The sequence below is a fragment of the Schistocerca americana genome, chromosome 3 (assembly GCF_021461395.2).
Source record: "Schistocerca americana isolate TAMUIC-IGC-003095 chromosome 3, iqSchAmer2.1, whole genome shotgun sequence".
In the NCBI taxonomy this organism is placed as follows: domain Eukaryota; kingdom Metazoa; phylum Arthropoda; class Insecta; order Orthoptera; family Acrididae; genus Schistocerca; species Schistocerca americana.
This window is the reverse complement of record NC_060121.1, coordinates 689,758,572-689,784,426: the sequence shown is the minus strand read 5'-3', so window position 1 is coordinate 689,784,426 and position 25,855 is coordinate 689,758,572. Positions and strand designations below refer to the sequence as shown.

Sequence of the window (25,855 nt, the reverse complement as noted above, 5' to 3'; positions counted from 1 at the left end):
ACTATTATTGGTATCACATTTAGGGCTATCTAAAAAAAGTCCAGAGTTAATTTTTGTTTTTCTTCTTTGTATTTTGTGTATACTGTAATTGTACTAGCGCATGTTTCCGTCATGTGCATCGGCACACTAGACAGTTGAATATCTCGTTAGGGGTTGTTGGTAGTGTGTTAGTCTCTAAATGCTTCGGTTAATTAACTTTTACGTGATATTATATGGTATAACGCAGTGGAAAATGAACAGGGGCTGAGATTAGTCTGTGTGTATAGAAAGTGAATTGACCAAAAATGGCTAATTGCTGCGTTGAGCGCTGCTAACAGGCCTGTGGATCCTGGAAATTTCTGTATCACGGAACCGTATAATGTGCAACATTTGATCGGTTTCCCCCCTACTGGAGAGCTCTAGGTTAGCCTATCTCTGAACGGAAGGTGATGGTGTGAACTGGATGGACAGTTGTATCCTTAACCATTCTGGAAAAAGGTTCGAAGGGCTGTCCACTGTTAGTGAAACATCAGAGCTCCAATGGGGTGCCTCATCCGTAGTGACAGAGACCGATTTGCAAGCCTGGAAACTTACTGAGTGCGGATGTGTTGGTCACTGGAAACCCCAAAGTGTCGTATCACATATCAGTAAAGACCGACCCGAGAAAGTATGCCCAGTACAGTGCGTCTCCGTGGAAGAATAGTATACAGCTCTATAGAGATGGTCGTATCAGCATTGTGAGTGAGCTGAGAAGGCGTGCACGAATGTATATGCTAACACTCAACGACCAGATAGACAGGCAGTAATAGAGACCGCGCCTAGGGTCCCCTCAATGGTGTGTATTAGATTAATGTAAAAATGAATTTGGGAATTACGATTCGCTTAAGATTTATTGATCTGCAGAATGTATACAATACGATAACGAAGTTGTGGTTAGCAACTCAAAATTTTGGTGTCGACCACAGTTACGTCCAGACAATGACACTTGTATGAGGCTTGTTAGAATATGGTAACAGTAGGTAAAAAAATTCCCGAGAATTGTAACTAAGGGTCTAAGACCGCGACGTTGTTGAAAGTATACCTAGAAGAAGTTTTGAAAAATGGGAGGGGAAATGTCGTGGAACAGGAATATAGTAATACAACAAGTACGGTAAACATCACGCATCGCTGATGACAGGTCCTGATAGCGCAGACAAAGACGACTCAAGTTACATGTTCAGGAAACGACAAGAAGAATTCTCAAAATGGGGACTAAAAATAAATAGATAAAGATGGAATACATGGTAACCGGTAAACATGGAAGAAACGACTTGGATGTACGATTCTGCAAAATAAAATTGTGTGCATATTTAAAAACTTCGGCGTCGTTCTTACAAAAATGAAAGAACACGCACATAAAAATGAACGAAGAAAAAGGAATGGCCAACTGAACTCCTTGCTATGGAGAAACAAAATTACGAGTACAAACAAAACAAAGGTCTTGTTGTACAAGTTAGTCATAGTCGATATCATTAAATAAGGCGTTGAATACGGTAGGTGTTAAAAAAGGAGAAAAATCTGTTGATGTGCCTTGAGATGAATTTTTGGCGAATTATGCATTTGAAGCGAGCGGTCGCATAACAATTTCGGCTACCCGTGCACTCTTAGGTACAGACCCAACTTCAGAAATGGTGAAAATGGCTCGAAGCGGTATGGGACTTAACATCTGAGGTCATCAGTCCCCTAGACTTAGTACTACTTAAACCTAACTAACCTGAGAACATCACACACATCCATGCCCGAGGCAAGATTCGAACCTGCGACCGTAGCGGTCGCGCCGTTCCGGACTGAAGCGCCTAGAACCGCTCGGACACAGTGGCCGGCGACCCCAACTTCGATACGTCATCGTCCATGTGTCATTAACCTAGTTACTTTAGATTCACGTACATTTGATCAAAAGTCGATAGCCTACAATCGGCGGATAAATACGATATCGTAGTGCCTGTGTTTGTAAGAAGTATGATGCAGTGTTGTTTCGGACACCCGTGCACATTCAAAGTAGCTGACACTGCGGCGGCTGCAGTCGATATTAAATACAGGAATTGTATTTGCAGTTGCGAAATATGGGCAACATCCGATTGTCGCACAGAATGACAGCATCGGAAATTTCAGCCCGGCTGGACACGAACCGCGATTTCCCGCTTGTCGCGAGCGACAACCTTAACAGTTCGGTTATCGGAGACGATTCACGACCAGACCTGATTTAGGAGTCCGTTTGCGTGCAGTTATGGATCGACTGTTAAGTCTCGCTCCTGATTGCATCGGCAAGGAAAATGCAGCACTTACTACTTATGCGACAGCTCTGGTAGCGTTGCGTCAAAACATTAAATTTTTCTAGTTAGTCAATCGACCAAAACTGCATGTGTGTAGGGTCCAGGATCAAGTTACTCATTCGGGTAATCATGTTACTGACTGCAGACAGCTAAAAGTGAGCATGGAAAACACCAGCATAATCCTTGTGTTGCTTACCCAACTTCAAAATTGCAGGTGTGTTGAGTGTTCTGCGTTTAGATGATATGGTGGGGGCGAGTGAAGAGGGCACTTCGGCTATTATTGAGTTAGCACAACTTAGTGGGTCTTGAAGGGGAGGGAGCCGAAAATAGAACCATCGCCGAATCTTTCACCAACTGTCCATTTGCTTCATGGAATAGCCAAACTTTCCGTTGAACAGGTTGCGCGGGTTGAGTTAAGGCTAACTGCGTGATTTGAGTATCATCCCAATGTCTGGGGTACCTCACGTGCTATTCTCCAGATATTGTATAAGTCGTGGGTTGTTGAGCAGATCATTTTCAGAACTTTTCAGGGAAGTGGTAGTTCCGCGACTTGAGAAAACGGATTATCCAGCTGAAATTATCCTCCCGCATTTAAAGTGAACTTGAGCGCAAACATTACTGGAGCGTGCAGTCCCCTGGTGAAACCCTGACAAAACTTATGGAAGAGATTTTCGGGACGGTTTCTGCGTTACAGCTACAGGTCACAGAGGGTGACGTCGACAAGAATATATTAGAAGGCATGAACTAAGATGATCGTTTACGAGTGATCTTTTCACGGAACACCCCTATCTTTATGGACTTAGATGCCTTCGTTGCATCCATCAAAGGCATGTGGCTTGCTGATGATCAACGTGCGGGTTTAGAACGCCGGACGGTATCTGTGATCACCATTCCGAGAGAGTCTAAGCCGGAAGTTTCTTTCTAGTGTGGCCATGGGCAATATTTTAGTCGCGAGTGTCCGGTAAAGTATGGACCACGGCGAAACAGTGGACGCCATCAGAAACAGGCAGTAGGATATACCCCTGCGCCGCCCAGCCCGTGAGCTCACATTAGGGTGATAACAGGTCAGATATTCCACTAGATTTGTGCAGAGCCTAATCAGGAACCCGTGTGCGCCTTGTTTGATCCCCGCCGTCTCCGTACTGGATTACAATTGTCTTCTCGAGTTTAGAGCAATTTGCAAGATGCCCTTAAATCAGAGATGTTAGGCTGTCAATGAACAGATGTTGCCTCAGTTAGGTGAAATGTACAGGAAGCTTAGCATTCACGATTTCTCATGGCCTGTTAATTTGTGTGGCAATCTTATTTTGGTGTTTTACTTCATACAGTGGACTAGTTTGGTTCTTGATTAGACTGACAGAGTTTTATTTTGTAAATTGCGCCCGCCCTAGTGAGAGGCTAGTGTTACGTTCTTGTAAAGGTTTTCTGGGTGCATAGTATTCAGCTCAGCACTTGGATTTGAAGGGTAGTCACCTAAGACTGGTGGAAACTGGTCAACTTTTAGGGATTGTTTGTCATTTTCCTGATTCTCTACTAGTAAATTAGGGGTTACCAACAAAATTAATAAGATCCTCCAAAGGGTGAGATGCTGGTGCGGCAAACTTAGTATAGGCTTTCGTTTCCCAGGAAGAAGAGTTTTCACGGATTAGTGAATGGCTTGCTCCGTGATGGGACGATTAGATCTTCAACCAACCCATGTGGCCCCCCCATATTTCTAGTGCCTAAGGGGCTAGGGAGAGACTGCCGACTGGCCTTGGGCTATAGCGTGTTAAATCAAAAAGTTGTTCTGGACTTCTTTCATTTTCTCGACCTCCATAATAGTGTTACGTGGTTTCGTGTGTGTGTGTGTGTGTGTGTGTGTGTGTGTGTGTGTGTGTGTGTGTGTGTATGTGTGCGTTTTCCTTTACTGCGCTTGACCTCCACCAATCTTATTACCAGATTCCATTGGCCGAAGATTCTAAACACGTTACCGCCTATTGTACAAACTGGAATCTGTATTAGTGCAACGGGGTTCCTTAGACACTGTCAGCCGGAGCTGCAGTCACACATCTTAGATACTCTGCTGGGTGATCTGAAGCTTAAGTCTCGCTTAGATTACTTGGATATGTTCTTTATAATTTTACATTTGTTGAGCACCTTCAGCATATGGATGAAGTCCTGCTTTATCTTATAGAAGCTGGGGTCACCGTTATGCTATCTGAAATCACATTGGCTAGGACACAGATTTCTTTCTGGGACACCTATTCTCAGAAGACGGTACGATCGACCAAGAGGGGATACGGGATTTTCGAATATTTCCTCTCGTAAGAATAAGAAATGGTTGCCCAGGTCTACTGGAACTGCCAGTTTTTATCGTAAATTCACGCACAATTTCGCCCAGTTGACAGCTCCTCTTAATAACTTGCATAGAAAGGGTGAGGAATTTTAACTGTGATGAAAGTCATCAGGCCTCCTTTCAAGCCATTAAAACGGATCTCAGCAACCCTGCTATGCTGGCAATTCCCAATTTTGGGCTTTCATTCACTGCTTAAACCGATGTCTCTAATTCTGGTGTTGCAACCATCCTCTTGCGCGAGCATCACTGTGAACGCCACCCAGTCGCTTACTCATCGAAGAGACTATCCCCAACGGAGTTTAAGAACTTCATGTACGAGTTGGACGCTCTAACAATTATTTTCTAGTAGGAAAAGTACAAATTTTATCTAGAGCACAGGGAGTTTGTGTCAGTGAACGGTAACGAAGACCGGAGCTGGGTCTTAGCAAGAGCGGAACCGATACAGAGTTACTAATTCAAATTCAGAAACAGACTCCAAACGAGACGTGTTGCGCGTAACGGTGTGACTTAGCGTTAAAATTTGTACAGCATACGTTTCTGGAACAGTCAACATGTTGCTGTCTCCTACATATATTCCACATAAAGACCATGAAGGTACAATTAGACTTCAAGATCGTATAACCGAACAGGAAAGATGGGGAGTCAGGAAGTACGCCCCTCCCCCTACTACCCCCAACCCTCCCACGTTACACAACACAACGTGCCTTGCGATTTACAGACGTAGAGTCATCTACTATTTAACAACTTTAATTCTGTTTTCACCACTCTTAAAGTTGTGTATATTATTCCACCTACACGTGTCGACTACGCTCAACATCCTCGATAATAACTTTTACATATCCTCGTATTCTTCGCCTTCCTCTTCGAGTTTTATACTTCATTGTTCCTCTTATTTCGAGTTAGAATTTGCTCAGTGCAACCGTCGATAACATATCATTTCCTCTGTTTAGTTTTCTCTACAAAGAAACAGCGTAAAATTGTGTATCTTCTATAATATTATTTTATTTAGATTTATTATCAAACATAATGATGGCCTTGTAAGCTGAAAAGGGACTCCAGAACGTCAAAACTTCTGCGCTGTTCATTTATAAATGTAAATTTGTTCTGGCAAGTAGTGACGGATGAATGAAGCAGCATGATCTGTTGGGTGTCTTCCCTCTTCTTCCGTACTGACTCTGCGAATTGACAGCTGACCGAATATCACTCACCCAGCAACACGACCATTACCTGTACATTCCTTCAGGAAACTTCATTCAGTATTTTTTTTAGTGAAACTGTGTCTGTTAAATACCACCTATCTTCTCAGCTCAAGATTATAACAGATTATCGCGCTAAAGAAGGGGCAGCAACACATGTGTCTATTCATTGATTGCCCCATCATATATTGCAATAGGAGACGGAAAGTCATATTTTAATATCGGGATTCAGTCACTACGGACAGACTGGCTAGAAAATAAACCCAAAGGAAACATTTCTTTTGGCATGTTCTTTTTCATTGCACCGTTATTGTAGGGAGACTCGGTGCAAAGTAAGGGCATAAGTAACACTGTATTTTATATTTTCTATTATTCATTATTTCTTGCCGTGTAATTAAGATGAATTCAGAACAGAGTTAATGTACACTCAGGAGACAAAAGGCACGGGATAGCAATAAGTAAATATACAGAAGGCGGCAGTACCAAGTACACAAGTCATAAAAGGATAGTGCATTGGCGGAGATGTCATTTGTACTCAGCTGATTCAAATTAAAAGGTATCCGATGTTATTTGGACGCACGGTGGAATTTAAGAGTTTAAACGCGGAATAGTAATTGGAGCCAGACGCATGGGACATTCCGTTTCGGAAATCGTTATAGAATTCAATATTCTGAGATCCACAGTGTCAAGAGTGTGCTAAAAATACGCTTCAGGCATTACCAGTTGAGACGTCCCCTTAGAACAATTATACATGACTGTGCTTAAACTGACACACAATATTTTTAGCGCAACGCAATCTGACTTTTAAAAATCCCTACAAAAGAATGGCCCTGACTAACAATAACCTGTACCTTTCACAAATCACTTACCTCACAAAAATCTTGGTTACTCGAGCTACTGCAATAAAGCGAGCGCCACTACTGCCAGCTAAATAAAAGATTCTAACTGCTGAAGAGACTAACTACTGATAGGGATAGTTAGCAAATGAAAGATATTAATAGAGAATAAACAATGTATTTACCTTAATAGTCATAATATATATAGCAGTTCATGACAAATTACAAAACTCCGCCATCTCTCTCCCCACATCCACCACTGCTGGAGTTTGCATTGTTGTCTGCCATTGTAGTGTTGGGCAGCGGCAGCTGAATGCGAACAGCGCGTAGCGTTGCGCAGTTGGAGGTGAGCCGCCAGCAGTGGTGGATGTGGGGAGAGAGATGGCGGAGTTTTGTAATTTGTCATGAACTGCTATATATATATTATGACTATTAAGGTAAATACATTGTTTATTCTCTATTAATATATTTCATTTGCTTACTATCCCTATCAGTAGTTAGTGCCTTCAGTAGTTTGAATCTTTTATTTAGCTGGCAGTAGTGGCGCTCGCTTTATTGCAGTAGCTCGAGTAACCAAGATTTTTGTGAGGTAAGTAATTTGTGAAAGGTACAGGTTAATGTTAGTCAGGGCCATTCTTTTGTAGGGATTTTTGAAAGTCAGAGTGCGTTGCGCTAAAAATATTGTGTGTCAGTTTAAGCACAGTCATGTATAATTGTTCTAAGGGGACGTTTCACCGTGACCACGGACGACTTAACCACCGAGAGCAGGAGCGTTTACGTAGAGTTGTCAGTGCCAACGGACAAGCAACACTGCGTGAAATAACAGCAGAAATCAGTGTGGGACTTAACAACAAGCATATCCGTTAGAACAATGCTGCAAAGTTTTGCATCAACGGGCTATGCAGCAGACGACCAGTGCGAGTGTCTGCTAACAGCGTGATATCGCCTGCAATGTCGCTCCTGGGTTCGTAACTTTATCTGTTTGACCCTATACGAATAAAAAAACTATGATCTGATCAGATGAGTCCCGATATCAATTGGTAAGAGCTGATGATAGGGTTCGTGTGTGGCGCAAACCCCACGAAGTCACGGATTCAAGTTTTTTGCAAGGAACTGTGCAAGCTTGTGGTGGCTCCATAATGGTGTGGGCTGTGTTTACATTGAATGGTCCAACTGGTCCAACTGAGCCAATCATTGACTGGGAAGCAGCCGTTCATGGACTTCACAAGCAGTGATGGAGTTTTTATGTACGACAATGCGCCATCTCACACGGTCACAATCGGCACAATTCTAGCGAATGATTTGGTCACCCAGATCCCGTGATATGAATCCGATCAAACATTTGTGGGACACCATCGAGAGGTCAGTTCGTACACAAAATCCTATATCGACAACACGTTTGCAACTCTGGACGGTTGTAGAGGCAAAGAATGGTTAAAATGGCTCTGAGCACTATGGGACTCAACTGCTGAGGTCATTAGTCCCCTAGAACTTAGAACTAGTTAAACCTAACTAACCTAAGGACATCACAAACATCCATGCCCGAGGCAGGATTCGAACCTGCGACCGTAGCGGTCTTGCGGTTCCAGACTGTAGCGCCTTTAACCGCACGGCCACTTCGGCCGGCTAGAGGCAAAGATATCATCTTAGTACACACAGGGTGATTGGAAATTCCTGTTACAGACTTCTAGGACTTGTAGAGGAGAGTGAGTACATCTCATTTTGAATAGGAACCCATGTCCGGAAACGTCATCCAACGAGACTACAGAGCGCCAAAGTTACAGGTGCGGGCGTCTGTAAATGTATGTATACACGGGGTGGTTCCGTGATGATGTCACAGACTTTCTGCTATGATGGAGAACGATAAATGTATTAATTTAAAGTAATGATCCCTGTACCGGAAACGAACGAGTCGAAAGTTATAAACGAAAACCGTTCTGATACCTCTGACGGTTGAATACATGTACCGGGTCTTGTGTTGCGAAGATTGTAGGGTTGGTAACTTTCAGTGGTGGTAGTGTGGACATAAACGAGAAAAAACTTCCAGTAAACGTGGGCTCTAAATTGCATACCTGAAGAGCCGACATTTTTTTCTCGTTTTTGTCCTCACTACCACCACTGAAAGTTATCAACCCTACACTCTTCGCAGCACAAGAACCGGTACTTGTATTCAGCTGTCAGAGGTATCAGAACGGTTTCCGTTTATAACTTCAGACTCGTTCGTTTCTGGTAAATGGATCCTGACTTCAAATTAATACATTTATCGTTCTCCATCATCCTAGAAAGTCTGTAACATCATCACGGAATCACTCCGTGTATACGTACGTTTACAGACGCCCGCGCCCGTAACTTTGACGCTCTGTAGTCTCGTTGTCTGACGTTTCTGGACATGGGTTCCTATTCAAAATACGATGTACTCACTCCCTCTACAAGTCCTAGAAGTCTGTAACGGGAATTTCCGACCACCCTGTATAATTGTGGGACAGATTTCGTTCCACTGAAGCCTTCTTCAAAACTTTAAATCTCAAATTATTTCTTTTTAAATATTTTTAGGGAGTTTGTGCATGTTTCCACCACTAAAAGCGCCATTTCTGGCTGCCTGGCCGCGCGGGGTAGCCGCGCGTTCTAGGGCCTTTCGTCACGGCCCGCGCGGCTCCCCCAGTCGGAGGTTCGAGTCCTCCCTCGGGCATGGGTGTGTGTGTTGTCCTTAGCGTAAGTTAGTTTGAGTTAGATTAGGTAGTGTTTAAACTTAGGGACCGATGACCTCCACAGTTTGGTTCCATAAGACCTTATAACAAATTTCCAAACAAGGAAAGTAACATGCCCGCATCTCGTGGTCGTGCGGTAGCGTTCTCGCTTCCCACGCCCGGGTTCCCGGGTTCGATTCCCGGCGGGGTCAGGGATTTTCTCTGCCTCGTGATGGCTGGGTGTTGTGTGCTGTCCTTAGGTTAGTTAGGTTTAAGTAGTTCTAAGTTCTAGGGGACTTATGACCACAGCAGTTGAGTCCCATAGTGCTCAGAGCCATTTGAACCATTTTTTTTTGAAAGTAACTCAGTAAGTTCTAAATGGTTCAAATGGCTCTGAGCACTATGTGACTTAACTTCTGAGGTCATCAGTCACCTAGAACTTAGAACTAATTAAACCTAACTAACCTAAGGACATCACTCACATCCATGCCCGAGGCAGGATTCGAACCTGCGACCGTAGCGGTCACTCAGTAAGTGATGTATACCGTTGGAGGATGGCTTTAATGGGTCGAAAGTAGGACAGAGTTTGTGTCATCACACAACAATAAAAATAAAGTTCAATGGAGAGTATACTTTACCGCTGGTGTGAACACATTAAGGTAGAGGCAGTCCTCAGCCCCAATTGGTGAAGAAGAGAAGGCTGAATTTTGTGGGCACACTGGCCCTGCCACTGTAGCATCACGAATGTGGACCCACGCATCTGGAGGCTGCGGACTCTGCAACAAAAAGAAACAGAAATTCGTACAGCTGCATTATCTCATTCTGCTGCCCTGGATACATAAGGTCGTCCTGAAAGCAAGACCAGTCGACGAATCCTGGAGCCACAACTTTGGATTACCTGGTTTCTTTCTCGTAGTGCGGAACGGTTGTCTTGGCCATGGAAGGGTATTATTTTTCTTTTGTTATGAGATTGATGCTATTGTGATAGGTTTTACAGAAGTGAGAAAAAACATGGAAACGGCTGCTTCGTGGAGTTTCTGGGCAGTAAGTCCTGTTTTAAACAAACCGTATAGCTGGCTGATGTCTGAGTTTTAGCATCTGTCACTGCATGCAGCTGTTTTTCGTTTTTCTGATGAAGACACACAATGTCAGTGTCGAAACCAGTCAGACACTGTTGCAACCGATTGGCTGTATTATACAAATCACAGTTTTAACAATGACCATTCTTACATTTCTCATGACTGTAACTAAATGAAAGAACTGATATCTGCTAGTACAGAGCTTACCAAAGTATGCCATGAATAATAAGCCGAATTACTTCCGCATCCGAAGTTATATTATACAATCTTGCAGTTCTTCTCGCCTCTTTCACTTCATAAGATGCGTACTCTTTGCCTGATAACCACTGGCTGACTCCTGCCACACAGGAGCCTTGCAGTTCCACCGCCATATCCACCTTTTCCATTCCCGCCTAGCCAGTTCCGTTGCGGGGGGCCTTCCCTCCAAGTTTTACTCGATTACAAACCTATTTCAGCAATGCATGAACCAGTAACACAATTAAAGTTTTAACTTTTACAGTACTTTACGGTACGTTAGTTTTGAAATTACACCCAAAGATTAATTACAGTTGTATAACTTATGACAAATAATGAATAAAACATTTACATCGATCTTACACGAAAGAGCATGGTTACACAGAAATCAAACTGACTAAAACCAGACAAACATGTTAGATAACAGCATTATAGGTAATTTCGGAAATAGAGTCACACATGCCCCATGCTTCAGTGATCCTGCTGGGGATGCGTCACTGAAACATCCACAACTCCTCAGACAGTGTTGGGCGAGAAAAAATAATTACAAGCAGATCACAACAGCAGACATTTTACACAAATAGCAATACAATGATAAAGAATGTCATTTCACCTCATTGTGTGAGTGATCTGGTATAACAATATTTGCATTTTATATAACATTTCGCCGTGGAGAAGGCTCTTTCTTTCTCGGTTCTGTGTTTAATGGCTCTGAGCACTATGGGACTTAATTTCTGAGATAATCAGTCCCCTAGAACTTAAAACTACTGAAACCTAACTAACCTAAGGACATCACACACATCCATACCCGAGGCAGATTCGAACCTGCGACCGTAGCGGTCGCGCCGTTCCAGACTGTAGCGCCTAGAACCGCTCGGCCACCCCGGTTCTGTGTTTACTTTCGGTTTTTCTTTTGAAGCTGCTTCGTCTGGTGGCACAGAACAACATTTCGTCACGCCTTCCTCGATTTCTGTTACTACAATATTTTCGTCGTCCGAACTGTCTTCTATATCTGACCATTCTGCGTCAGTGTTCGATTCCAACAAAAACGCTTTTCTAAGACACGTGTTATTTTCCACATGCGACCTATTGTCGGGAGTTAAATACTCAGTGTCACCGTTTTCTCCTAATGTTAATAGTTCTTTCTTTTTCCACAGCAGGCTCTTTGTCTGAATTGTCGTCCTCATCTTCTCTAATGAAGTTTACCTTTACTTTGCATTTTGTGTGGTCTTCGTGAAATTCAGTAATATTTAAATAGCCCCTGTATCGACGTCTTCCTGTTTTCTGATAACTGTTTGTTCTTCTGGCGAATCGTTAGTCAGGAATTCTTCGTTAGCAACGCTGAGGATTTCATCTTCTTCGATTCTCCTCACTATGATGTTATTTCTTTTCTTACTACTGGGCCACGTCCTATTCTCCCCGTCCCCTTTTCTCCTGTCACTACGACCTAACCCTTTGGTCGTATACTTCCTTCTGAAATTCTCCCACTCATACTGCTTTAGCCCTTGATACAGATCATCGATCTGTTCACACCAACTAGTAATCCCTGACAACTCATTTTCGCAAACTTTATCTTTTTCAAACTGTTGTAGGCGCTTTCTTCCTCACTTACGAACATGTTCACGTTTCCATTTTGCCACACTGTCGTTATCTGCCGAAGCAGGTTCATTGCATTCTACTGTGAAGCCTTCGTTCTGTTCTACTGCCATAATTACAGCTTCCATAGCAACAGTTGATCGCATGCTGGTTCACGTTTCATCGCGTATCTGCCATGACACACTCCTGAGCACCTGTGTTGCTTTGATTGCAGCGACCTTCGCTTCACAGTCACTCTGACGATCATTAGATTCATTACGTCTACGCCGGCATATTTTCTTACGTTTGGACCGTGGAAATCTGTCGTCGTGGTAATGTCGCGGTGCAAATCCTCTTTCGCGAGCGGCTGAATTACCTCGATCTCTGCCCCGACCTCCTTCAACAATATTAACTTGATACCTATCGCTGTCAGTTTGTTCATTGTCATTGTAATCAACTATATTGTTGTTATTATGGTGATAATTACGACGACTTCGCCAATGATATTCATCCTCTAGTCTTTCTAAAAACGCAGAAAAGCTTTTATAATTGCTTCCTAAGTACCTCTTCGAATCCTCTGGCAGCCTTTTCCACAGCTCGCATATAATCTCCAAGTCGGATGGTTTAATTCTTAAGTGCGTCAATTTTCGATACCAGGATTCACAGAAATCTTTGTAGAGTATGTGCCTCTATTGTGATATAGGACAGCCATAATGAATCCTCGCCATAAACAACCTTGTTTTGCTTCTGACCAGTATTCCTCGATAAACTTTTGTTTGAATTCGTGAAACGTCATCTGGTCAGTGTTCAAATTTAGTCCCCATCATCTGCTAATGTACTGACAGCTATTTTAATCTTTTCCTGATCTGTCAAACATTTAGAAAAAATCCTTCCGCAGTTTTTCAGAACGTCCAACGGGTGTCAGCCAGTATGTCTTTTGGCAGGATCAAAGCGTTCTTTACTCTCTCATAGTTTGTTATGACGTATCCTGTCAATGACACAACTGAATTTCGTTCATATTTTCTTTTCAAGGTCGCAGACCTTACCTTGAATTTCTGAAGTGTTTTGCCTACGTTCCCGTTCACAAATATTTAACTCTTTGCTTACTGATTTCTCAGAATCAGCCGCTGTCGCCTTCAAATGCGAGATTTAATTTCTACATTCGTCAACAACTTGAGTTTTCAGGACGAAAACTTTTTCGACCACTTTCATTACTTCTAAAAGTTCTACTGTTTCTTGGATTTTTATGACTTGTAAATCGAATCTCTCGTTGATATGCCACTGCACAGTGGCCATATTGGTATATATGATATTTATTCCAAGTTTCATGTCTTTCACTGTAGTACTCTCATCTAGCTTTTCGATTTGTTTACTCATCTTTGTACACTATGTTTTCATTTGATTATTGAGGCTATTAAAACTATTTGCCTGTGTTTTTTGTTGATTCTCAAGACCGCTAACTTGTGCTCTGACTTGGTTGTCAAGACCACTAATTTGACTATTAATGCTGCTACCTTGTGCATTAAATTGTGTACATAAAATTTTAACAAATCACTCATGCGCAAAGGTTTTGACCCTCTTGCTCTACGTTATCTTCATGTTCTGATTCTACCTCGTGCTTCTCGAAAGGTACTTTCTCCACTTTTGGAGAACTGAACATATGAACCGATTCACTCGCATAACCACTATCTTCCAGGTAATCTTTCTCATTGGCTCCATCCTTTAGTGCCTGTTTTCTTTGAGACGAGCTCATCTGAAGCGGATCATTTATGCACGCATACGTAAGACAATTGCCGTTCTGTGCTGCTATCCGACCCATTGATGTTTCTTGGTACACCCTGTACTGTCTAGTTCTGTTCTCTTTGATCTACTACTGTTTTTGTATCCATTTAATACTGAATATGAATTAAAGTTTACTTTCTAAACTCCCGCAATATTTGCTACTATTTGTTTTATTGAATTTACTCCAAGTTCGTGCCGCTGGACATTCAGTGCCTGTACTACACTCCTGCGCTTAGAACGTATACTACGGTCTGTATTGTAGTGTGTAACGAGCAAAAGAATGTCCACCCCCAACAGAGCCGCTTAGTGCCGCCCTGTCAAGTGAAAAGCCACGTATAACTCTCTTCCCCTTACAAACCAATAACTGTCTTTGGGAAAAGCCACTTATAACAGTACCGGCTGCTATTAACTTAGTAATTTGCCGATAACGTTATTGCTGTCAAGTGATTTTAATTTTGTGAACTTGACGGTGTGTATCGGACTAATTTTGTTTACCTAAAGTTTTCTGTTGAAAGAAAGCAGTAGCAAGATAAACGGCAATCGAACCAAAGTTCTGTTAGTAATCAAGTAAACTGTAGTTGTGTAAGAGGAAACGGTCACCAGCCTAATGAGGTAAAGTTTAACCCAGTACTATCATGTTTCATAAGGAATTTAACAACAAGGATTCCCTTTACTTGACACTGAACTTCTGTTTTGCTGATAAGATACTGGACAGTAGCACAATTTAACAAGTAATGTAGCAGTGATTTGACTTGAACTACACAGGACGAGTACTAATACGTTCAGGCAACAACTGGCTCTTAATAACACTTGCTATACGTACGTCACAGTAGGAAGATAATGATAATTATAGCTGAATGCGTACTAGTGGTATAGCACTACTGGCCATATCCACCTTTTCTATTCCCGTCTAGTCACTTCCGAACCACACGTTGGGATTTGCGATGCTTCCGACTCGTTTTAGTTAATGTGTCCCTTCCTAATTACGAATAACCTATATCTAACCGTGAAGCAGCGGACTATGGAACAGTGCCAATAACGTGCAGCTGCTGAGCAAGCTACGACACGTGACACAATTAATTAGAACTTTAATGTGAAAAGAGCGAGAGTTACTAATTGAGTTGATAGCTGCTAAGCAATTTTCAGATGACTAATGGCTGGACTCAAATACAAGAAATGGGACACATTACAGACATACGTGAGTGTATATGCATTTACGACCATAGAAGATATTCGCTTATACATGAAGTATACAGCATTTCACTGTATAGCACATATGTGAAAGACAATATTGAACTGAACGTGATGCCACAACGATACTGGTGATACTGATTAACACTTTAATTTCGTCTGCGCAATAAAATTAATGTTCTCAATTAACTTCAGATACTATGTGCCCGTAGTTCTGAATAAGGACGTTACCACTTTACCTTTTGAAGCCTCCTTACTTGTCTGTTCATCAGCCAGTTGATACATTTTCTATATGAAGCAGAATTACTATTTAGCAGATAGCGTTGCTTTGTTGATTTTAACAAATTTGTTTTAAATTACATCGGATTTCTGTTGTAACTTTTGAATATGGAAATAGATTTTCGGTACATGAACAGAGGATTTGGTTGAACTCCATACTTACCTAATGAAGGATTTTCTCTGAATAAAATGTTAATTATTCAGAATAAAGTACCACGCTTGAAAGTGATTGGGTCAACCAAACTAAATCTTAACTTTGCATAAAGGCCTCCTGAGAATTTTTTCATTGGTTGAACAACACATACCGCTATAATAAAAAATACTGAAGTATGTAGTTGAGCTGGTGAGCAGTTAATTTGCCTCTTAGCGAATGCTACGCAATTTCACACACCAGTATCCATTAAATATTTGTTCCGTACAAGAGCGTGCAACCCACATACTGTAAGCTTCTGAATTCTTTGTACCGATAGCCAGCTACCACTTACAGGGTACATTACGAAGTCAATATCACTGCTGGTATAGTGACTTTTTTTAAGGACTTGTAGAAATTAAGCCAAAATACTCCGTCACGACGATGCACGACTGCTACATAAACGTCGATTCCAAAAGTAACATTTTTGCACAGTTTACCGACGCTTACTGCGTCTACTCACAAAACGTTGACTTAGGCAACTTTTACACTGAGGAAGTTACAGAACGTCTCACAAAACTAACGAAAATGCAAGATAGTATGGCATTCTTTGTACCGGTTTAAATACAGTATCTGACGTAATTTGTATTTCGATGCACATTACTATGTCATTAATTGACATGCAATGGTTTGATTCATATACAACATAATTTAGGTACTAAACACGTTTATCATTAACAACTACTATCTAAAATACGATAAAAATGCATTTGATTCATTCAAACCTTCGGCGCTAGGTAGCGCAAAATTTATCACTTCGTTAATTTTCACCACTGCTGCCAGATGTAGTGGGCTTGCACACAACTAAACGCCGTACTCGCGTGTACCTATGGCAGAGTGCCGACGTCACAGACACTGACTGTCAATGCATGAAACGAAAATAGACTTTGACAAACTGGTACCGATTGTAATACGTGTATCGCTACAGACTCCGGTTTACGGGAAGTTTATTAGGGATGAAGGTGCTCCAGTAGTTTGAGGAGATAGTGCAACTTGAACTGGTACAGGATGCGAGTGAGATATGGTCAAAATGCTGCGTCAAATATCTCCGACGTTCCGCTGCTCTGTAAGGGTGCCGCGGATGTCTTCAGTGATGAGCCCCTCTCCGAACTAAGCCCTGATGACCAGTGACGATGTGTCTTCATTCTTGCGTAATGTAGGATCATCTGTAGACTACTGTGTGTTAATAGCATGTCATCTGCAATTAAATGATGTTACTGTAAATTTGGTTTGCGAGTTAACAAATCACTTTATCTGTCAGAATAGTGTTTCTGTATGAAAATACACTCCTGGAAATTGAAATAAGAACACCGTGAATTCATTGTCCCAGGAAGGGGAAACTTTATTGACACATTCCTGGGGTCAGATACATCACATGATCACACTGACAGAACCACAGGCACATAGACACAGGCAACAGAGCATGCACAATCTCGGCACTAGTACAGTGTATATCCACCTTTCGCAGCAATGCAGGCTGCTATTCTCCCATGGAGACGATCGTAGAGATGCTGGATGTAGTGAAACACGTATGTAACATAGCAGCGATGGTGAGGCACGTTAAAATCTTTGACCAGAGAGCCTATTATCGTGGTTAGTCTGCGCTTGACCGCGCGAGAGTTGCGAGCAGCAGTCTGTCGATAGCAGTAGCTCAGTTCAGTTGCGTCCAGCAGTACGCTAGTAGTCGTCATGCAGAGCAGTCGGTCAGTAGTTGCAGCCCAGTGCGGTTGCGTGATGTAGTCTGTCGGCAACACTGGTCAAGATGCTGAATGAGGTATATTGTTAATGTAGGTAACCATCAGATAATGTAAAGTTTATTTATTGTAATTAATTTTGAACAAGTGCCCAAATAATAATTTTTATTTCAAAGCAATTTTACAAAAAAAAAAATTTATTTAATTGAACTAACGATTTCGTTCCACTTCCCTTAAAGAAAAGTTTCAGTTAAATTTAAAAAAAAAAAAACAATATTATTATTTGCAATGCAGTTCCTCCAAGCCGTGCGCAAGAATAAGAGCAGAAATTTGACTAGCAGTTTCAATGAGGTAAGAAGTAAATTCTGATTGTTTTGCACAGGGCCAAAGACCGATATTTCGGTTTAATTGAATTATCATTATCACTGAGATTTTCTTATCACTGAGTGGACTTTAATTTTTTTGTGAAGAACTTATATTTGAGTCAGATTGCGATTATCAGTTTTATTGTCATTAAATTTAATTGCTAGAGAGGTTACGTTTGGGTCCCATTTCTATTAAATATTGTCTTTTCATTTAAAATTTTTGTGGGGAGGTTACACTTGGCGACACCCAGTCCAGGATCGAATTTCGTTGAGAATCTTTTGAACAACAGTCAGATATCTGCTCTTATTTGCTTAGATATAATTAGGATTTGGCGCAACGCTTTTAGTAATTTTGTGACTCTCCTTCTACAGGTCAACGGCAATTCGTTGCTCTGTTGTATTTGTGTGTTGCTTTTGCATTGTGCTTATTTGTTTTGTGAATAATTGTGACTACTGTAAAAATGCCGCGAAAGACTGTGAATAGTGTATCGCGAGGTATTGTGAATGAATTTACCGACTTAAACAACGTGACTGATAATAATTGTGACACGCAGAGTAATGATGACAATCCTGCGTTCACTGACAATCAATGCATTCCAACCATTAATGATGACTTTTATCTTAATGATGAACAAACGAACTCAATTGTCTCTTCTGTTAATTTGACGACAATTGATGACGCGGGACGCCCTATTGTAATGAGCGCTACCCAGCTTAACACACCCGGTTTGGAAAATTCAAGTAACGTTCAGACAAATATTTCTAATGAAAATGGACAGTGTACTGAAAGTACGACGGATTTATTTAATTCCGAAATAGTGTCTGACAGTGTACATCCGACTGACAAACCTTTTTCTAAATCTCAGAATAACCAAATGGTTACAGTAAGCGAGAAAGTTCCAGATCCACCACTAAACAGCACAGAGAGTATAAACGCTAACTTTGGCTTTGAACAAATTATGGCTAGATTGCTACAACAACAATTTAGTGAACAGGACAAAAAATTTAATAAAATTGATGAAAATTTTAAACAACTTAGTGAACAGTACAAACAGCGGAAGGAAATGATGAATAATTATTTCAAACAACTTAATGGAAGTTTTGACAACCATTACAAACAGGTAAATGAAAGTGTCGACAACCATTACAAACAACTTAGCGAAACAATTAATGAAAGTTTCAAACTGACGAACGAAAAACAAGACAACCTTAACGAACGGAGCAGACAAGTTAGTGAACAGAATACAGCTATTACCGTGCAATGTCGGGACAGTAAAGAACAATTACGTGTGAATACTAAGACTTGTGCTAATAACAGTAATGAAAATGTTGGCACTGTTGCACAAGAATTAAGTAGTACACGTGTAGACACAACAGAATCACATAAAGACGAGATTAATGCAGTCACTGAACAATGTTCACCAAACGAAACACAGGAACACGAAATGCAGTCACTGAACAATGCGCTAAAAACGCAGTACAGATACACGACGAAATTAATTTAGAGTCAGTGGAAGTTTCACACACTCCGAATACGGAAGTTGACGAGAAATTTGCACGACAGATCAACCAAATTGACGAAAGTGTTACAGTAACAGAATTGAAAATTATTTCAGTCACCAATACGTCACAGAAACCGCCACGTTGCGAGCATTTGTCAGAGTCACGCAGCGCGTATAATGTGAGCAATTTACAGCAACTACGCGACTTAAAATCCGAAAAGCCACGCGACTTAAAATCTGAAAAGCTATGCAACTTGAAATCCGAAATGACACAGACAAACAGATTCACACACAAACCGGAACGTGCTCTTAAATTCAGTGACGAGGACGTTGGTTACGAGAAAATATTATCTGCAAGAAAATGTAAGGAATTTAATGACAGAGCACAGATACACGATTTGCACTGAATACGACAATTTATTTTTGTAGTTTCACCGCTATTATCTGTAATGGGGAAACTAGCTTTGAACCAGAGGCGACAATTAGCTATTGTATTTTCATCAGCATTACGTATTATGCAGAAACTGGAATTAGCAAGAATACAGCGATTTACTTTTGGAATTTTACCGCTATTGCGTGTAACGCAAAAACCTAAATTTATTTGCAGTGCGTAATCAACCTCAGGGGATTCATTACGCTTTAATGAATATGTGCCGTAGCGAGCATAGGGCCCCGAGCTGTAGTAGTGCTGTTTCATCTTTAGTTTTCTGCACTGCTGCCTTCTCTTCTACTATCCTTTATATCTATCAAAACTGCTCTTTAACTATTGCTCTATCTAGGATTAAGAATATGTAAAGAAAACCCGATGTGACAAATTTTTAGCGAATGTGACAATTTTCATTAGGCACTCCAGAATCACGAGAACTTAAATAACAGATAAAAATCGTAATCATCAGAATGTGTAAAATTAACAGCAAACGCATTTTTGTAACAATAGATGTTTTTCACCACAATAACATGAAAGTCAACCGGTTAGCATACCTATCCAACAATGCAGTCTACAAGGTCAACCAAACTTTAATGTTTCGCCGCGTGCACGTATAGTCCCAGCTCCAACAAATAGTAACGCATGGCAGCAAAGAAATAACTACGTACAGACAACACACTATTTCAACTCGTATCGCAATGCGCCGTATAGAAATTACTATCATGACAGACGTAAAAAAAAAAATGATGAGCACAATTTTCAGCGTACATTTAATAACAGTCGATCTTATGAGCAGCAACAACATCAGCAACAACAAATAATCATGAATGAAACAGACAATAGGTGTCATCCATAGCGTAACACGTCAGTAAGAAATAACAGAACAGTTCATATAGTGGATATGCCACAACATTCTCCCGTAAATAATAACACATACGATAGATTTTAACCAGACACAGCACAGATTGCATATTACAGTAACGCAAACATTACTTTTGACACGCAGAATTTTGTTCACGAAAATGTTATTAATTTTGACACCATCCGACACACGTTTGCATGAAGGGCAGAATTACAACGTATGTAGACGACATTCTTATCGCAGAAGCTAACTGGTCCGAACACAATGTGATTTTAGAACAACTGTTGCAAACTTTTCATGCACAAGGACTTACAGTTAATCTTAGTAAATCGCACTTTGGCAAAACTTCTATAAAATTTCTTGGATACGTAATTTCAGCAGAGGGCATTGCGCCTGATCCGGAAAAACTTCATGCTCTACGTGACATTACCGTTCCTACGACGAAGAAACAACTACGCAGTTTTTTGGGCTTAATTAACTTTTTTCGTAAATTTATTCATCACTCTGCTTCAGACACACCCAGATTATGCCAATTAACAGGTAAAAACAGTATTTGGTCATGGGATAAGCAAGCACATTCTGAATTCATGAACCTGAAACATGCCTTGTTGAATGCTCCACTGTTACCGCACCCAGATCTTACCAGAAATTTTTCCATTGCCACCGACAGTTCCAACACCGCTTTAGGCGTACACATTTTCCAGGAAATTGAAGAAGATGGTTCTACAGTAATTAAAAACATCGCATTTGCAAGTCGCATTGTGTCACCCGCTGAACGAAATTATTCTGTTACAGAACTTGAAACATTATGTGTTGTATGGGCTTTCACGAGATTTAGGCACTTTCTTTATGGCAGACATACCACTGTTTACACAGACCACAGAGCGATACAATTTTTACTTTCGGCCAAATTCACGCACGATAGATTAATCAGATGGAAACTTTATTTACAGGAATTTAATTTTACAATAGTTCACATTCCCGGCACACAAAATGTTATAGCAGACGCACTATCGCGTTCTCTCGGCAACAATCAGCAAGACGTAGCAACCAACTTCTGCAAAACAAATTTCAGTGTCATGTACATTCAGCAAGTTGCATTTGAAAACTTTATTTCATCGTCATTACAGGACATAGCAAAGGAGCAAAATAAAGACAATGTGTGGAAAGAAATTAAACACCTTTGGCAAGATAGGAATAATGTTACGATTAGAAACCACTACACTGTACGCAATGACATTCTGTTTCGCCGCTCTCATCCTGACAGCAACAATTGGTTATTATGCATTCCTGACGAACTGGTCAACAAATTAATCTGGTACACTCATTTAAGTTACGCACATTACGGAGCACGAAAATGTTTTCTTATACTGAGACAGAACTGTTATTTTACTAACATGGAGAAACGTATACGACGAGTTTTAGCGTCTTGTAAAATTTGCCAGAAAGCTAAATCAGACACCACTTCACATATTCCTCCTTTATATCCCATTGTACCTGTTAAATTAAGACATATGGCCGCTGTAGATATTTTTGGTCCGATTCCCAGAACTAACAGAGGTTTTTGCTACATCTTTGTCGCTGTTGAGCTCACTTCAAAATTTGTTACTTTCACTCCATTACGCAAAGCTACTGCTAAAACTGTTTCGAAAGCATTTGTAAAACATTTTCTATTTCATGTAGGGCATGTGATGAAAGTAATTTCTGACAATGGATCACAATTTCGTAGTAGTGTATGGACACGCATGTTACGAGCCAGAAACATTTCTCCGATCTACATATCCAAGTACCACGCTTCTTCGAACCCCTGTGAAAGATTAATGAAAGAAATTGGTAAGCTGTGCCGAATATACTGCCACAAAAGACATATTGATTGGGATACATACATACTCTCATTCCAAGATGTAATTAATTCCATTCCAAATGAATCCACTATGCTATCTCCGTCTGTTATACTGAAAAACGTTGAACCACCAAACAAAATTAAAGAATTAGTAAACTTCCCTAAATGTCGTCGACTAAGACACCACGAAATAATTGACATTGCGCTGAACAACATCAAACGTGCCGCAGAGCGCCGGAGAAGACAGCAAAAACAGGTTTGTACACGCCGCGACTTTCACGTTGGACAGAAGATATTAGTACGTACACACTATTTATCCAGCAGAATAAAAGGTAAGTGCAGTAAATTTGAACTTCTATACGCAGGTCCATATCGGATTCGCTGCATCCCTCACCCCAATGTTGTACACGTCGAAACTTTGAGAACCAGAAAATCGAAAGGCAATCACCATATCTCAAACATTAAACCGTTTATTGAATGAAGACACTTTATGATTCAACACACTATGATGCCATTTACTAATGCAATTATTTCACCTGACCAATTACTGATGATTATCGTATTTTTTCTTGGCAAGTGCCCGGCAAGGTAAGGTTAGCAGGTCGCTTTTCTTGTCGGTACACATCAGACCGTGCACATTTTCCACTTTTTTTTGTGTATATGATTGTACTCCAGTTTTGTTTATATGCACTGTGAAATAGTTAAGATATAACACACACCAGTTGACTTTGACATTTGTTGCTCTATGACATCTCAAGATCGTGACTGTTTTACATTTTTCTTTTGCTGCTGCATTGTGATATTCTCTGTACATTTTGCATCTGAACACTGTCAATGTCTTTGAGATATTACGTTTTCTGTCATGTTATGCTGTATGGTTAATTATGTTACCATAAACCAGTCATTATTTAGTGGGTATATGATTTAAATGCAAGACATTAATCTTTGTTCATCAATTTCAGACAGAAATGATGCGTGTAAGAAATAAATTCAACAGAAACGGGAATTTCACCTACGAAATAAACGAAAGAAGATGCAATAACTTTATGAGGAAGAGTAAATGGATCAGGATTAACAAACATTAACAAGAATATACTGTACTCATCACAGAATAGCAGTCTTAACTAATTTTTTCTTTCAGAATACAAGGTGATTGATGCAGGCTGTCAGACAGAACTACACATCTTAGTTTTAGTGATGAAATATGCTAAAGATAAGGAATAGTTGTATAATGAGTAATGAAGTGATTTTTTGCAGATGATAATGAATATTGATGAAGAATATGCTGTTATGAATAATGAAGTTTTTCTTTACAGGTGATGATAATAATGAAGTTATGATAATGTGGATAATGAAGTGATTGATAATGAAGTTTTTTCTTTACAGATGAGGATAATGTTGAAGTTATGTATTTAGGCTATGTAGTTGTTTAAGTATTTGTTGCAGTTTGTTTTGACAGCAGGTGTTATATTGCATAGTAGGATGACGGAAAGTTTTGGAAAGGACAGCTATGGAACACATTTTTATACACATTTCACTACCTGTTAATTCGAAGTTCACTACTTTTCAGCATGGTGTGCGTTTCTTCTTTCAGGTCAATAATCCATTTGTATTTTTTCCAGGTGAAGCTTTTCATGATACTTACTAAACCTGTTACTTATTATACGTGTTCTAGTACTTGCATTTTTTTCCCATTTGTGTCCATCATTTATAAATGTGATCACATATACTGCCTTGTTACATAACCTTGCTACAGCTGACTCAGGGCGAATGACGTTAACTATCCTCATTTGCAGCAATAGGTCAAAAGCAAATAGTGTTATGCCTCAGCAATTAATTATCGATCCCAACGCAATGCATTGCTAACAAAAAAAAAAAAAATGTATTACCAGTCCCAAATAGTGATACCAGTTTGAGAAAGTTCTGAGTAATACTGATTAGCTCTGATTAGTATGTCACTTCAGTAATGACTTCTTAATGATACAAAAAAATATATATATATAATATAATGCTTTGTAACTGGCTAATAACTGCCACTGTTTATTGTAATGAGACTACTTATAATGCCCATGATTATTAATGCTATGACTGTAATTAACTGATTTTTAATACTGACTTCTTCATGATCTGAATAATACTGAATGAGGAACAATGTTTTATACTATTCGATACTTGATGGACACTGAGTGCCAATAATTAGTGTCACTCAATGAATTGTTATTAATTATGCCATTAATTAGCTCTTGTTTTCAATGTTGATGCTTTGCAACTGGAAAAGAATGCGATGCTTTGTAATTAGGAGAAGGCTAATGATACTTACTATATTGAAATGACAAATGATGCTATGCTTTGTAATTAGGAAAAAGCTAATGAAGAAGGCTAATGATTCTTAACTATGCTTTGTAACTGGAAAAGAATGCGACTGTTTAATAATGCTTTGTAATTAGGAGAAGGCTAATGATTCTTACTATATTGGAATGACAAATGATTAATTAACTGTAATTAGAAGAAGGCTAATGATTGTTACTAGATTGGAATGACACATAATTAATTAACTATGCTATACTTTGTAACTGGAAAAGAATGTGATTGTTTCATAATGCTTTGTAATTAGGAAAAAGCTAATGATTCTTGCTATATTGAAATGACAAATGATTAATTAACGATGCCATACTTTGTAACTGGAAAGGAATGTGACTGTTTAATAATGTTTTGTAATTAGGGAAAGGCTAATGATTAATACTATTGGAATGACAAATGATTAATTAACTATGCTATACTTTGTAACTGGAAAAGAACGCGATTATTTCATAATGCTTTGTAACTAGGAAAAGAAGGCTACTGATTCTATGTAAAACAATTAATGAACATTTTTCTGTAATACTACATACTTGGTACAGAAATGTTCAATAACTGGGCTATGAATGCCGCAAACTACTAATGAAGACTGTAATTGTCAATATTATGTGACTTAATGTCCTTCACCTCATGAGCTAACTACCCTGAATTACTGCAATGTCCATTTGTCCTGTTTATCCTAGTGATCATGGAGCACTATATTTGGTTTTGCACTAATTCTACGTTGGTGTGCCTTGTAAGAGCGTGGTGTTGACACGACATGCTGTCCACCACCGTGAGCGATGAAGACGTTATTATGGTCCCACTGTTTGGTGTACCTAGTGTACTGCCAAAATGAGAACATGGAACATTACTACGACAGTTCAGTGTCTTGGCTACACTGATAAATTCTGATGGGAAAAGAACTTCAAATTGTGTCACTTGGTGTTGTACTTCTGTGGAAAGATATGGACTTTCAGAACAGCTGTGTGCAATCTAAAGTGCTACAACCATGATACAATCCTTCCCTTTCCTATCCTAATTCTTGTCACATAGTGAAAATCATTTTTTGGTAACATCATTTATGTTCATGGGTTATACATTTTTTTTTCGATTTGCTGGACTCCAGTGCGAGTACACTTATGTCACT

General features: G+C 40.1%; 1 protein-coding gene across 2 annotated transcripts in view; it reads right to left on the bottom strand.

Annotated features, from left to right (window-relative positions):
• The window catches only part of LOC124606755 (juvenile hormone esterase-like), a 101,002-nt gene that overhangs the window by 43,623 nt on the left and 31,524 nt on the right, over positions 1-25,855 (bottom strand). For both annotated transcript variants that reach the window (XM_047138804.1, XM_047138805.1), the window contains exon 2: positions 9,984-10,121. In XM_047138804.1, coding sequence (XP_046994760.1) covers positions 9,984-10,121 — 138 coding nt within the window. The remainder of the gene's footprint in view (positions 1-9,983; positions 10,122-25,855) is intronic.